This window comes from Oryctolagus cuniculus, chromosome 15 (genome assembly GCF_051225735.1).
Source record: "Oryctolagus cuniculus isolate XC-2025 breed Fujian yellow rabbit chromosome 15, ASM5122573v1, whole genome shotgun sequence".
Classification (NCBI taxonomy): domain Eukaryota; kingdom Metazoa; phylum Chordata; class Mammalia; order Lagomorpha; family Leporidae; genus Oryctolagus; species Oryctolagus cuniculus.
The window spans coordinates 25,818,491-25,833,331 of record NC_142881.1 but is presented as its reverse complement, the minus strand read 5'-3'; the positions used below and the strand labels follow the sequence as shown (position 1 = coordinate 25,833,331).

At 49.4% G+C, this 14,841-nt stretch overlaps 1 protein-coding gene across 3 annotated transcripts in view; it reads right to left on the bottom strand.

Annotated features, from left to right (window-relative positions):
• The window catches only part of COL17A1 (collagen type XVII alpha 1 chain), a 49,240-nt gene extending 36,269 nt beyond the window's left edge, over positions 1 to 12,971 (bottom strand). The window contains exons 1-6 of one of the 3 annotated variants that reach the window (XM_089314353.1): positions 12,834 to 12,971; positions 12,630 to 12,754; positions 5,885 to 5,947; positions 4,098 to 4,142; positions 2,979 to 3,083; positions 1,863 to 1,994 (exon numbers count right to left, since the gene is read on the bottom strand). In XM_089314353.1, coding sequence (XP_089170479.1) covers positions 1,863 to 1,994; positions 2,979 to 3,083; positions 4,098 to 4,142; positions 5,885 to 5,947; positions 12,630 to 12,687 — 403 coding nt within the window. In that variant the 5' untranslated portion in view covers positions 12,688 to 12,754; positions 12,834 to 12,971. Of the gene's footprint in view, positions 1 to 1,862; positions 1,995 to 2,978; positions 3,084 to 4,097; positions 4,143 to 5,884; positions 5,948 to 9,299; positions 9,392 to 12,190; positions 12,390 to 12,629; positions 12,755 to 12,833 lie in introns of those variants that run through there. The other 2 variants (XM_070057271.2, XM_008270477.5) reach the window with 2 other exon arrangements.
• Positions 12,972 to 14,841: the final 1,870 nt, after the last annotated feature.

The window sequence follows — 14,841 nt, the reverse complement described above, 5'->3', positions numbered from 1 at the left end:
AAGCAGGGGCCCTGTTTGCCTCCCTCTCCTCCCTCCTTGCTTCTTGCATGCTTGCCTGCCTGCCACTGAGAACAGCTTCATCTCAGGACAAAACAACCAACGTCTATGTGGGGTCCTCCACCTGGGGTCCCTGCTGTAGCTGTCAGCACCACCAGGAACCCCACCTGACTGGGAGCCGCTGACTCAGTTTCTTTCTGACTTTTAAGCCACGGCTACTCCTGCCAGTTCCACCTCCCACCATTTGTCTTCCACCGCCAGCCCCTCCTATCCCAAGGTTACCAGCCCAGGCCTGGAAAAGCATTCTCCTCCTAGCTCAGTACTGGTGTTTAGTCTCTCTTTCACCAGTTCCTCCTGCACGTGTCTCCCAGAGTTCTTACCCTGACCTCAAATATGATGGACTATTTTGCTAAAAAAAGAAAAAAAAATCCCTGCCTTCTCAATGTGTCTGGAATAGAGTCCAAATTTCTTATTCCAGCATCATATTGAATCTGGCTCCCTCCAGCTCTCTCTACACGGGTACCAGGCCACTTCCTGTACCAGCCCTGGGTTCTCCTTCCTGTCTCTGTATGCTGCTGCTTGCCCAGCCTGGACTGGAACTCTCTACCTCTAGGTATCAGTCTCTTATGCATTGTGAAGGCCCAGTCTTTCCTGATTTCCTTAGCTGAAAGTGATAACCTACTCTGCAATATTTTTTTTTAATCTGTCATCTTTGTCTGTTAGATTACAGGCTCCTTAAAGACCAGTTCTATGTCTGATTCATGTAACGCATTCGACACAGTGTTAAACACATGGAAGACATTTAATAAAATACTAGTTGCAGGGGGCGTCATTGTGGAGTGGCACGTTAAGCATGGCTTGTGATGCCATTGTACCATGTGGGCAGTGGTTTGAGTACCAGCTGCTCCACTTCTGATCTAGCTCCCTGCTGGTGTGCCTGGGAAAGCAATGGAAGATGGTACAGGTGCTTGGGTTCCTGCACCCATGTGAGAGACTAGAAAGAAGCTCCTTGCTCCTGGCTTCAGCCTGGCCCCAGCCTGGCAATGGCAGCCATTTGGGGAATGAATCAGTGGATAGAAGACTTTCTCTCTGTATCTTTCTCTCTCCTTCTCTCTGTAACTCTGCCTTTAAAATAAACATAATAAAATCTTAAAAAATAAAAAAGTCTAGTTGGAAAAGTGATGAAATGTATGACTGAATGAATGAAGTGGTAAATGAATGGTAACATCTTCAAGTAATGCGTCCGTAAAGAAGGGTGAAAAAAAAAGGCGGGGTGGGGACAAGGTGAGGGGCAGATGCAGGCGAAGCCAGATGGGCAATGTGTCGCCCTTCAGAGTGAAATGGTGTCACTAGGGAGCCAGTCAAAGTTTAGGTGAGCTGGAATTCTCACAGTCTTGCAATGTGTCCCTCCCTAACTGTCGGCTTGCTATGCCACCTTCCCAGGATGCCCTGGTCTCATCCCAGAGCAAGGAGCTTGGTAGGATCCCACTGCATTTTTATGCCTGATTAAGGCACCACCCATACCTCACTAAAAGAGGCCTAGAACAGGGGTGAGGCTTCTGTTTGTCATGGACCATGCTGGATGCACTGCTCTCATTTTCTCTTTCACAGGCAACCCTGTGGCCCACTCACGATGGGTGTCTCTCTCTACAGGGCCCCTCGCTCATGCGTGAATGTATGTTTGTACCCTCACTGTTAAATAAATCCTGTTCCTATTTGCACATCGCTAGTCTCTACCTGGAATTCCTATCTCTGTGTGAGGCAAGAACCTGCAAGAGAAAAGAACATGCCCACGCCCACATCGGAGGGCAGCGTGAAATGCTGGGAAGAGAACGGCTCTCTCAGGCCGCGTGGGGGACGGGTACCTTCGTAGGCTCCATGGCGGGTCCCGTGACTTTTCCTCTCGAAGGTGGAGCCTGGTGAGTTGGGCAGAGTGGAGGAAGGCGAGTGGGCCCTCCTGTAACTGGAGGTGGAGGTGCTGCCTCGGAGGCTTCCACCTGCGAGCAGGGAAAAGCATCAGTCCTTGAGCCAGCACCGGGCAGAAGGGCACAGGGACCCAGGGGTCTTCCCAAGGACACTCAGGCAGCCCCTAACTGACAGGGGGCCCTCCTGGGGGCCAGGGTGCAGAGGAGGCTGCAGCTGAAAGGGCCTGCCCTGGCATTCCTGGGGCTGCCAGGAAGTGGAAGTGGGGGGGGGGTTGGCTATTGCTTCTCACTCCCGTGCATTCCCCGGGGGACAGGGACGCCCTTCAGGTTCATGGTCATGTGAACGTGAATGGAAAGGGCTAGCGGGGCTTGGCTGGAGGCCCCGGTGTTTGCTCCTGGACCCCTGCCTCGACAGACTGGCGAGTCGACTGAGAAGTGTGACGCCTTCCTAGTTCCTAGTCATCAGCCTGGCCCTTCTGGGGCCTGGGGTCTGACTTGCCAGTTTCCCTTCACAGTTTTCTAAGGGGCTTCAGGAATTAGGCGTGTGTGCTTCTCATTTCTGAGTTTGTTTTGCCTTGTTTTGCGAGGTTGTGAGTTTGCCAGGATGTTTCACTGGGAACGCTGGGCCTGTGTTGGAATCGTGCGCCATGAGGTTGCAGATGCTGTTAGCCCAGTAACCCGACCGTTCTGTTTCTTTCATTGTTAATACAAATCGTAAACCCTCAAACTGGCACACCCGTCTCTAAGAGAGGTCTTAGAGGGAGTGATTCAGTGAGTAAAAAGCCACCTACCCAGAAAGCTTTCTTAATTAATGAAAGTTATTCCTACTCGGAACTTAATGAAAATTGATCCTTTTCTAAGGAGTCTTCAAATGCTGGTAATTTAAAAGTTGCTCCCTCCCTGCACTGTGTGTCATTTAGATAGCTCTTTGGGCATCTGGAATGGGTGACAAGCAGCTGCGATCATCCCTGGCGTGCACTGAGCCGGGATGTGTCAGCCCGTGGGGCCTCCCTGCCCATCTGCTCTTCCCGGACCTTTGTACCAGGAGCCACTTACTTGAGTTTATGTAGCTGCTGCTGCCATGGATCAGGCTTTGCTTCTCCATCCGGCTCCCTCCACCGAGAGAGCCTGTTTTAGCATAGCCATTGCCGGTGCCCCCTTCTGCCAGGAGCAAAAAGGAAGTGAGAGTTTTAGAGCCGAGTCCAGTCGGAAGGTACCCTCACTCCCAGCCCTGTGGAAGCCTTTCCCATTTGTCACCAGGACTCACTTGGCTTGGGGTGTCTTTTCTGCCTATGCTATGGGGTGCTGCTGAGAGCTGCCTGCTGTGTATTGTTTGTGATGCAAATATCTAGGGTAAGTATTCGGCTGGATTTAGAAGGAAAGACTTCTGGGTAGGGCATAGCCAGATGCTCATTGGAAAATTTTCAAGCTAGAAAGGGCAGCTGAGTGAGGCACAGCTCCTTGCATCCAGTACTGGGGTCGGGCTTGCTTTTTCCAAATGCCTCTCCAGTGCCCAGACATGGCCACGCCAAACAAGTCGGAGGGACAGGGGACAGCTTGGGGTGCTGGCATCTCATCGGCAGCCCATTGCAGCTCCAACCTTGTCAGCTGATGGGCAGGTTCTGCACATTCCCAGCCAGCCAGGCTTTTCCTGGGAGGTGCAGGGGTAGCTTTGGGGCTCAGACGCCTAATGCAGAACGCACGAACCCTCAGGAGTGCCTGGGAAGAAGTGAACTCAAACAGAAGCTTCACTGGATGGAGTCCTTTCCTGCTACCTCTCTCAGGCTGGATAAGATTTCTGATTCCATTGTCCAGAATAGGCAAATCTATAGCCCCAGAGAGAAAGGCTGTAGTTTCCAGAGCCTGCAGAGAGACTGGGAATGATGGCTAAGGCCATGAGGTTTCTTTTTGGAGAGAGATGGGAATGTTCTCAGACGCCAGCAACAGCTCTGTGACTACTCTAACACTGTTACACTAAGTGTACACCACTGAGTTACACACTTTAACCTGGCAGGCTCTGTGACACACAAATTAACATCTAGACAGCTGGTACCAAAAAATGTCAGGTAATTTGGGTTTGTTCAGTGGGAGCGTGAGCTATCATGGACAAGATGACAGGGGTGGGGTCTTCACATGTGAGCTACTGAGAAGGCAGCCACGGAGGGAGCTACTCACTTGGTGGTAAAGAAGTAAGTCTTGTAGTCACTGTTTCAGTGATAACTGGAATGAGACAAAGGAAAGATGAGGTCGAGTGGGGTGTAATAACATCTCTGTATTTTGGCAAGATCCCCCAGCTGTCAGAGGCATGGCATATTACAGTTGGCTCAACATAGATTTGTGTGCATTTGTGCTTTCAGGTTTGGTATCCACTTCACAGGGCATGAAAATATGAGCAATAACAATGAAGCTGAGTGTAATCGGAAAACTACTTTCTATTTCTTTGGAACCAAAATAAGTTACCCACTGATTTCAAAATGAGTTGTCTTGGCATTAACGTAGCACCTTTGACAATTAGGTCTGGTTTGGGCTCTGAGTCTGACTTTGAAGGAAGGCCATGCAGATGTCTACCCAGTCCAGCTGGGACCAGCAGCCTGGCTGATGTCACTGAGCACTGCTCTACGAATCTGGAAATGCTTCAGGACACCATGATTCACTCCAAAATCCTTAGGGTCAGCCTTGAGCGTGGAGAGGCGTGGGAAGGAAGGGGTCTGGGTGACCCACATTTGGTGCTTGGTAAAATCAGTACCAGGCACACTTGAAGAACCAGCTCCTTTGCATCTCCTCCCTCCACACTCCCATAACTGAGTTTCTCAGGATTTGAGAGATCAGGAGTCTATGGAGGCCATAAAAGTTTCAGGTGTTCTCAAGGATGCCAGTTACAAGCAAGAGCTCCTGCCTTCCCGAGTCGCCCCTTCCCCTGCGGCAGCGCAAGGAGGAGAGGCAGAGTCCCCAGACCACAGCAGGGCCAGTTCTGTGCTCTGACCACAAGTGTCACCAACTCCTTTACCCCTGGGCTTGTCGGCTGGGATGGCTGATCTTTGAAGCAGACTTCCCGTGTGTGGGCAGGGCTGCCGAGGGGGGAGCAGAGTGGAAGGAGCCAGGGCAGGATCATTCTGTGCCACGTGGAGCTGCACTGTGGGCACCCGCCCACCCCACACTGCTCTCTTTCCTGTCCTGCTTTACACTACAGTTTCCTAATTAGTTTTGTTGTCCAAGCAGGAGCCTGGGGGTCACGAATATAAATGAAACAGCATTCAATGCATAAAAAGGAATGGTTTTTCAGAGTGAAGTGTCAGCTTGATTTGAATAACAGTCCTTGAGCTTTCGCTAAACCTCTCATTGTATAGACCTTTGGGATTTCTTGACACATAAAAATAAATTATTTCCTAACCTAAAGTTCCAAGTCTGTGGAGCCAGAACATTTTATTGAAGATATATGAAAGTCACAGAGTAAGTGAAAAAGTTCCTTAATTTAGAGTTGCAAGGGGGACAGTTTAAATGTCTCTGAATTTATCATTCGGGCAGTTTCACAAAATAAATGTGTCTTTTAAATTTTTAGTGTAGATTTTGACTATGACACTAATGTCATTTCATCTTTGGGCCTGCAGTCACTGGGATAGTACATGTTCAGATTTTTGTTTTCCCATCAACCTACAAAGAGAAATGATTAAACAAACTGTGATGAACTTATTCAACAAAATACTATGCACTCATTAAAAATGCTGGTTAGGAAAACTACATTGAAATGGCAATTTTTGCCTTCGAGGAGAAAGCAGGACACATTTTAATCACAAGTGTGTTAGACTATGAGTCAACAGGGTCATCTTCTGGGGAGGAATAAGGTCCACTTGGGAACTTGTCTGTAGATTCATGAGCGACTCCGTTATTCTGTTTCCAACACTTTCATTACCTATGAAATAATTATAAATGTAAAAAAATGTAAAAAAAGTGGGTGCTCTTACGTCTTTCAGTGACTTCCGTGCCTTCTCGTTTGTTTTTCTTGGTTACATCCATCCCATAGCCACCTGTGTGGGAAAAGTCAGAAACCAGGAATGGTCATGTTTCTTGTTTTTATTTACCTATTTTTAATAATTTCTATTTATGGGGCTGGCGCTGTAGCTCATTTGGTTAATCCTTCACCTGTGGTGACAGCATCCCATATGGGTGCCAGGTTCTAGACCCAGTTGCTCCTCTTCCAGTCCAGCTCTCTGCTGTGGCCCAGGAAGGCAGTGGAGGATGGCCCAGGTGCCTGGGCCCTGCACCCGCATGGGAGACCAGGAGGAAGCACCCGGCTCCTGGCTTCGGATCGGCGCAGTGCTGGCCTTAGTGGCCATTTGGGGGGGTGAACCAATGGAAGGAAGACCTTTCTCTCTGTCTCTCTAATAAAAATTTTTTTCTATTTATTAATGCATTTGAAAGGAGAGAGATATTCCATCTGCTGGTTCACTTCCTTAATGCCCATACTAGCCAGGGCTGGACCAGGTCAGAGCCAAGAGCCTAGAACTCAATCAAGGTCTTTATTATTTTATTTAAATTTTTAATATTATTTTACGTCAGTGCCTCTCAGGATGTACAATAGCAGGATGCTGGGTTGGAAGGAGAGCTGGGACAGGCGCCCAGGCACTCTGACATGGGATGTGCAGTCTTAACCACTGCATCAAATGCCCACCCCTTACCGTGGCCTTTAGTAAGTGTAGGTTGTTCAAGTTGTGAACCAAAACTTGATTCCTACAGTTGAAATCTGTAGGGGAACTCGTCCACGTGCATATTTGTTTACAGGAGTCATTCTCATTTCTTGCCGTAAGTTATAATCCAGAGTCATTTCATAGTTCCACTTTGAATTCTATTCCTTTGTCCTGGGATCCTAGTTTTCAGAAGCTAATCGACTGGCCTGCTTCCTGGTGAGCACCCACGGGCTCACAGAGCAGACGGAGGCCCTGACCTTCGTCTGAGTGTAACTCCCATCCCCTGCAGGACAAGGAGCAGCAGGATGCCTGTGGAGGCCCTCCAGGCTAGCCACAGAGGCATCCTGATGAATCAATCCCCTTCTTGCTCAGCGTCCCACATGGAACTCTAGGAACGTGAGACTACCATGCTTTGCTGTTTAGTTTGGATGTGAGACTAGTGCTTGAAGGGTTTAAATCAGAATACAATTCATTATGATTGCCAAACTTTCATGGAACTTGACACCTTTCAAAGGATAGAAGTTTCTCTTCATAAAAAACTGGCTCTCATATGCCTATATGTAGACATAAGTAGGAAAAAATTGATCAAGAAAATAAACTTAAAATCCACAGATATGTAGAAAAACATACACTCGTGGAACTATGTTCTCTCTTCTCACTTACTCTGATTCTGGAAAGGACAGCCAATTCAGATCTTACCTGCTGTGTCCCTGTGCATGGATGATAGGAGGTGGGGCTGACCTCAAGGCGTGGTGGTGATGGTGATAGGGATGGGGTTCAAGGCTTAAACACATAGGAATGTACAGCAAGGATCCCCAGCCCTATTGGGCTCTGTTTTGCAATAGTGGCTGGGCCCAACTTCTTGAAGGACTGGAATTCTGGCTTTCTCTGTGGACCTCTCCCCTCTGCTCACCTTCTGCTCCTCTTCATTTACCTTTGGTTGCAGTTAGAACTTGATTCTAGAATCCTGATTCAAGCCATTTCTGCCCAGGGGTCCTTTGCTGTTTGAGCTCTCCTGCTTGGTGCCCTTGGGGATGGCTTAGCAATTAAGTACAGCAGATACAGTGCCTGGGCTCATACCACTTTGGTTTAATTTCTTTAAAATCAGAAGGAATAATGAACATAATCTATCCCAGGTTACATTCTTCATTAGGTAGTTGTGAAAGATAAGTTTATAGTATTCTTCACTTTCTCTAGTTCTCTTTCAATGGAGCAACATGGTCATAATGTGGTTGTAAGTAGGTTCCATGCTGAAAACCAAGACCTCATGAGACCAGCTGAAAACTGTCTGCTGGAATTCACCAAGACAGGCACCGTCTTGTGCCAGTCTCTTGCTCATCCGTGTTTCTTAAATGCATCTCTAGGCATGGAATGAGGCATCGTGGAAAACATTCTAGCTGGATCTGAGAAGCCACAGAATGAGTAGGTTTCCTGGCGCCAGGAGGAGGGGCTCCCTAGCAGTTTAACACTAGAGGAGTCCAGCCTCTTTACAAGGCCAAGGCTGTGACTGCATCTGCATTCCAGCTACAACCTGTCCGACTTATGTCATGCACCCCAGGCGGGCTTGGGACACCTTCTTTGAAAGCCTTTGTTTGAGCATTAATAGCCGTGGGCGCCTCCGCAGTTCCTCTCTGCCTTTTATTTTCCCCAATTGGTCATTGGCTGTGGACCAGGAGGCATTTGGGGAGAGTAAATGTACCTGGGTGCTCAGGGAAAGGTGACTAGCTCTCTAGGATTGCACCTGAATTGATACAAAATATTATCCCGAAGGGGACGTTTTTAACAATCCATGGAACACTTACTTCCCACGAGTTACGGCTTGTTTTGATTCTTCAGTGAAAGTTGGGGCTAGTGGCTATAAATCTGGGACAGGCTAGGATTCTTCCACTTGTCGCAATGAAGGCAGATGAATGATAGCTCTGTTTGCTAAGAGTTCAGTCTCCACGTCCTAAACCTGGCACGTTGTGCTTGTTCTTTCTATATCCAGAAAAACAACAGGCAGTTCTCTGCCCTCCATCTTTCCTCTAAACCCCAATATTCAAGGCTAGATCTGTAACAAAAAGCCAACACACATCCCCTGCAAGTTGAGGAAGCAGCCTGTTAAGAAATCAGATGTCCTTGGGGGTGGCGCTGTGGCACAGCGGGTTAAAGCCCCGGCCTATAGTGCCAGCATCGCATATGGGTACCGATTCGAGTCCCAGATGCTCCACTTCTGATCCAACTCCCTGCTAATGTGCCCGGGAAAGCAGCAGAGGATGGCCCAAGTGCTTGGACCCCTGCACTCATGAGGGTGACCTTGAAGAAGCTCCTGGTCCCTGGCTTTGGATTGGTCCAGTTCCAGCTGTTGTGGTCATTTGGGAAGTGAACCAGTGGATGGCAGACTCTCTTTCTGTCTGTCTCTACCTCTCTGTAACTCTTTCAAATAAATAAAATAATCCTAGGAAGGAAGGAAGGAAGGAAGGAAGGAAGGAAGGAAGGAAGGAAGGGGAAGGGAGGGAAGGGAAGGGAAGGGAAGGGAGGGAGGGAAGAAGGGAAGGGAGGGAAGTAGGGAAGGAGGGAAGGAGGGAAGGGGGGAAGGGAGGGAGGGAGGGAGGGAGGGAGGGAGGGAAGGAGGGAAGGAAGGAAGGAAATCAGATGCCCTCCTGCAGGGGCTGGGAGTTCCACCGTGGAGGGAACCCGCGGGAAAACCTACCCCTGGTGGGTACGGGAGAATGCCTCTTTCTCAGCCTGAAGCCACTCACTGGCTGTGTGCCCCACGGCCCAAGACTCCTCAGTCACGGCGACCTGCGGAGGGGCAGGGATGTGCTGTGAGACAGACTCCTTTAAACCAGAGGTGACAGGAAGCTTTCTCACAGTGAGTTATGAATGGGACAAGGATGGGTTGAGTCACAAACCTGGACTAGGGTCATCCCATGGAACCTCTGCTAGCCTCACGGTTCTTCTCTTTTATACATTCTAAGTGTGGATGGTTTTTGAAAGAGCCATGTTAAGGAGAGTTTCCTGCCCAGCTACGTGCCCGAGCCTGCCACGCCTGGCTCTGCCCACCTGAACCCTCATCTTCCCAGAGCGCTACTTAACGGGAGCTTGGAAAACAGACTCACTTTAAACTTTATGCACATTTGGGCCACTTCATTAGAACTAAGGATAGCAGGCTATTCAAGTTCTCAAGTCCATATCCTGATTTCCCTCCATAGATCTTTAAAAAAAAAAAAGGGTGTGTGTGTGTGTGTGCGTGTGTGTGTCATCAACTGACCCATGCCTGTTGTGTGTGCTCCGACTACAGTGTGGCAATTCCATCCAAGTCAGTACTATGGACTGATAAATCCGAGCCATTAGCGTTTCCATCTCCCTCAATGTTTATTATTGCCTAGCGTTTGGGGCCTATGACCTGCCTTCGAGTTCTTTATAAAACATGAAATAAATGATCAGCAGTGCAGTGGTGCTGACAGGCTCCGGGTCTGAGTCCTGCTCTCCAGCTCTATTTCTATGCCCCCTATCCTGCCTCCCTCCATCCTTCCTGCCCCCTTACCTCCCTGGTCTTTAGCGGCCACTATTTTACTCCCTCCCTCTACGAAAGCAATGTTTTAGCTTCCACTCGAGTCTCAGAACATGCCCAGGCACGGAGCCACAGAGCCGCTTGGCTGCGCTTTCATAGCTAGCGCGCTGTTTGGGATGTAAAAGCCATCCCAGTGTTTTCTTGTGCAAGAAGACACAATCTGAAACCAGGTTTCTACTGCTAGAAGGTCTTTCTCTTTCCACTTTGCTCTGTCACATTCACCTGATGCTATTCAAATGATGATGTGATCTAACAAACACAAGGACCAACTTCTGTTAGAGACAGCAAATCGTCATACCAACTTTCTCCCACTCTGAAGACAAGGAGACATTTTGTTCTTGACACAAAGAAGAAGAGGAGAAGCTAAGTGTCTCCCCCTCTCTCTTTTTAATTTTAGGAACACATTTAGGGTCCTGTAGTTTGCCGAGAAATCACGGGTATTCTTACACTTTAAATCTAAAAACAAAACTGCAGTGAGAATGTCAAAGCTGCTTGACAGGCAGGAAGTCAGAGGGTTTTTTTCTTTCTTTCTTTTTTTTTCTTTCTTTTTTTTTTGACAGGCAGAGTGGATAGTGAGAGAGAGACAGAAAGGTCTTCCTTTTGCAGTTGGTTCACCCTCCAATGGCCACCACGGTTGGCGCGCTGCGGCCGGCGCACCGCACTGATCCGATGGCAGGAGCCAGGTACTTCTCCTGGTCTCCCATGCGGGTGCCAGGGCCCAAGCACTTGGGCCATCCTCCACTGCACTCCCGGGCCATAGCAGAGAGCTAGCCTGGAAGAGGGGCAACCGGGACAGAATCTGGAGCCCCCACCGGGACTAGAACCCGGTGTGCCGGCGCCGCTAGGTGTAGGATTAGCCTATTGAGCTGCAGCGCCGGCCAAGTCAGAGGTTTTTGTCTCTGCAACCCCAGAGGCAGCTTTGCAACTGGAGACGTGTGGCACCTTCGATGTTCACGGCCAGGGAGAGCAGGACGGGCACTGGCTCCTCCACAGTCGTGTCCTGCTGCCCTTCATGACGGCACATGAACCAACCCAGGAAAGCACAGGCCTCTCTTGAGAAGTAGAATTTTTCTCAGATCCAATCAGTTTCACCCTCCTAAGAAGCTTGTCTGCAAGGTCACAGCAGGACTGTCCCCTTTAACTGTCCCCACATAAACTCCGATCAGATTCGCGTGGGGTGTGCAGGGCCCAGGACTGAAAAGCAAGCCCCCTGGATTCTCCAAAGGGCATCGTACATCAGGGGCTGGGCCTCTGCCCAAGACCTGTGCCTTAGCTCCGAGAGACAGAACACACAGAGGGGAGTGGGAACTATTTTGCTTTTCAAGTGAACGCTTTTTAAAACCTCCTTCTGAGTTATGGACGTAGCAAGCTGATTTACCGCCTCTCCAAAGAAGTGATGTGCCATAGCTTTTGTCTCTGCTTCCAGGAGAGGAGCCATTAGTTGTCAGCAGCTAATCTGGTCCAGTGGGACACCGAGACGGGTCAACCTCCCCCCCAGCCCCAAAGAGGTTTGGAGGGGGAGCAGGTTGGTCACTAAGAGTTCACACACAGAAAAAACTTTCTTATCTTGCCTTCCTCCAACAGCTTGACCCTAGGAAGTTCCTGGACTTAATCACACCATGTGAAAGAGTGTACTTTCCTCTGGATTCAGGACAGCAGGGATTTTATCGCACAATAAACAGCAATGTTTGCCCAGTTTAATCTGAACCTGACAGCAGCACCAGGACTGCTGCGAGGAGGCCCCCCGCTTCCTCGCACTTGAACTTCATCTTGGAGCTGTCCTCTGCTGTCGAGGGAGCCGGAGAGCCAGACAGCAAGAGAGACTGAGATAGGGAGGAAATGCACGACAAGCCTGCATCATCTTCTAGACAGCACAGCGCAACCCAAGCCATTTTACAACATGGAAGATAGAAAAAGTCTATAGATAGAACTTCACTTTGTTTTCTCCCATAAACATTTAATTTCTAAATGTAAACCTTCAATCAAAGCTCAGGCACAGGGAGGAAGGTCAGTCGCCTGTTACTCACCAGCTTGAGCCCGGGAAGGAATCGCAAACACCTGTGAACAAATCCCCTCTCGCTTGCTTCCCCTGATGTTTTCTTCGGGCAATTTGCAGCGCCCACTTTTTTATTCAGATCCAGCCAAGGTGTGTTAAAGCTGAGTGATCTTTCAAAAATGTTCACTTTTTCTCTTCCCCTTGTTTCTTTCAGCTCTTTGCTTCCCAACAAGTCCTGACAAAGGCGTGTCTTGGTTTATAGAGTTACTCCACCCTTCCAATTATCTGACACTTGCTGTATTCAAAAAAAAAAAAAAAAAAAAAAAAAATCTGCCTCCAGGAATCAAACTTCACAGGAGCCCAGAGAGCTTCTCCTACCAGCTTAGGCAGATTAACCATTTACAGACCCAGGAGCAAAAGAGAACAAAAGGCCAGTCCCCAGGGAATTTCCTTTGATTGCTGCTCCTCACCTGCTAGGGCCGTGAACTGCCAACACCAACACCGGTTAGTCCTCTTCTTCCAAGCCATGGGGGTCCTCAGGTCCCGGGCTATGTGACTCAGGGTATCTGGGCGTATGGGGGGCCTGCAGCGGAAGCTCCAGAGCAAAGCAAAGCTATGGAATCGGCAGGGTTTATACTCAAGACGGAGTCTCCTCTGTCTACAAAGGTACTTACCGTTTGTAGAAGAGCAGTCAAAGCGAAGTTTATTTTGAAGTCCACGCGTCGCGTCATGTGCATTTCGCATGAACTTGATGAAGCCCCTTCACGTGCCTTTGTCCTCCTTCCCCATGCTTGCCCTAGCCAGGCCGAGCCCATCTGCAGGAAACAGTGCCGAGAACTGTGGAGCGCCTGGTGGGGGAGGGGCTGATTTTTAAAAAAAAGAGGTAAGCAGATGCAGTGATGCTGTCCCCAAGGAGTGACCTGTTGATGAGAGGACTGCCAGCGTCTGGCCTCCTGGTAATGGAGAGATGCTGTAGGGAGGGGCGAGGACCTTCTTGTCCTTCAAACCAGGTGTCCACCCAGCCTCCACATGCCCATGCACAGGTGTGGACTCCAAGTTCATCCCATGGGGCCGTCAGAGCTCCCCAGAGGGTCTGACGCGGTTGGTGCTGGAGATATAGGAAGAGTGGACCTGGAAGTCACTCAGGCTTCTCCTCCCAGACTCATGATCGAGTCTGCATTCCCTGTGCTGTGGTGTCATCCTAAGATCCTGCAGGGTGCCAGGGAGTCCATGCAGCCTGCCTTCACCCTGCCTTGGGCACTCATACCGCCTGGAAGGGTGGCAGACCACCTGTGGGGTGCTTGCTCTTAAGCTGCCCCCGTCCTGCATGAGAGCTATGCATTTCAGAACCCATCCAGTGATCTAGAACCTAGCACTTACTTCTCCCAAATCAATACTTATTCAACATGTCTGCTGTCAATCTCACAGGAGAGGAGCACTGAAGAGCCCAGAATCCCAAAAGCTTTTAGCAAAAAACTGACACACCCTATATCATTCATTCACTCACGAATTAATCTTGCCTGAGCCAGTGAGCTGTGTGCTGAGCGTTCACTGGTGAGATATCAACATGTTCCCTGTCTTTATGAAGTTCACAGAGTGGTGGAGGGAGTTGGGCCTTAAACATGCATTGGTTTACAGAACAGGCCGCTGTAATTCAGCACCACAGCCAGGGCGGCTTACACAACACACATTTATTTTCTCACAGTTTTGAAGGCTGGAAGCCTAGGGTCAAGGTGCCTACAGGTTTGATTTCTCACAGGAACTCTCTCCTTGGCTCGCAGATGTGCAGCTTCTGGCAGGGTCCTCACGTGGCCTCTCTCTCCGTGGTGTCTGTCTCTGTGGGTCCTCATCTCCTTTTTGTAGAACACAAATCAGATTGGCTTAGGGCTCACCCAATGTCCTCATTTTAACTTCATCTGCTCATTAAGGGCCCAGTCTCCAATGCAGTCACATTCTGAGGTCCTACGGTTAGAGTTTCACATATGAATTTTGTGGGAACACAACTGAGCCCTTAGCAATTATATACAAATACATGATTAAGGCTGTGATAACTGGGCCAGTGCTGTGGCCTAGGAGGTAAAGCTGCTGCCTGTGATGCTGGTACCCCATAAAGATGCTGGTTCGAGTCCCGGCTGCTCCACTTCCCATTCAGCTCCCTGCTGATGCTCCTGAGAAGGCAGCAGAGGATGGCCCGAGTCCTTGGGCCCCTGCACCCAAAACAGGAGGCCCAGAAGAAGCTCCTGGTTCCTGGCTTTGGGCTGGACCAGCACTGACTGTTGCAGCCATTTGGGGAATAAAGCAGCGAATGGAAGACCTCTCTCTCTCTGTCTCTCCCTTTCTCTACATATCTCTTGACTTTCAAATAGATTAATAAATCTTAAGAGAGAGACTGTGATCACTACTTTAAATAAAGAAAACTGGATGGTACGAGAGCCTGTACGAGGAGGGATGATCTTGGGGAGGGGTGGCAGCAACGTTCTTACAGGTGTAAGCAGGTAGGTGAAGGTTGACTGGAGATTACACAGAAGGGGGGATGAGAATGTTATAGAATCTAGACGGGGGCGAGAGTGTTGGAAGGTTCTAAGGTGGAAGGAATATGGAGGAAGAGGCATGAGGACCTGGGTTTAAGGCATCACAGGAAGGGAGGGTGAGGGGGGAGACAGGGCTGGAAAGGTTGGCAGG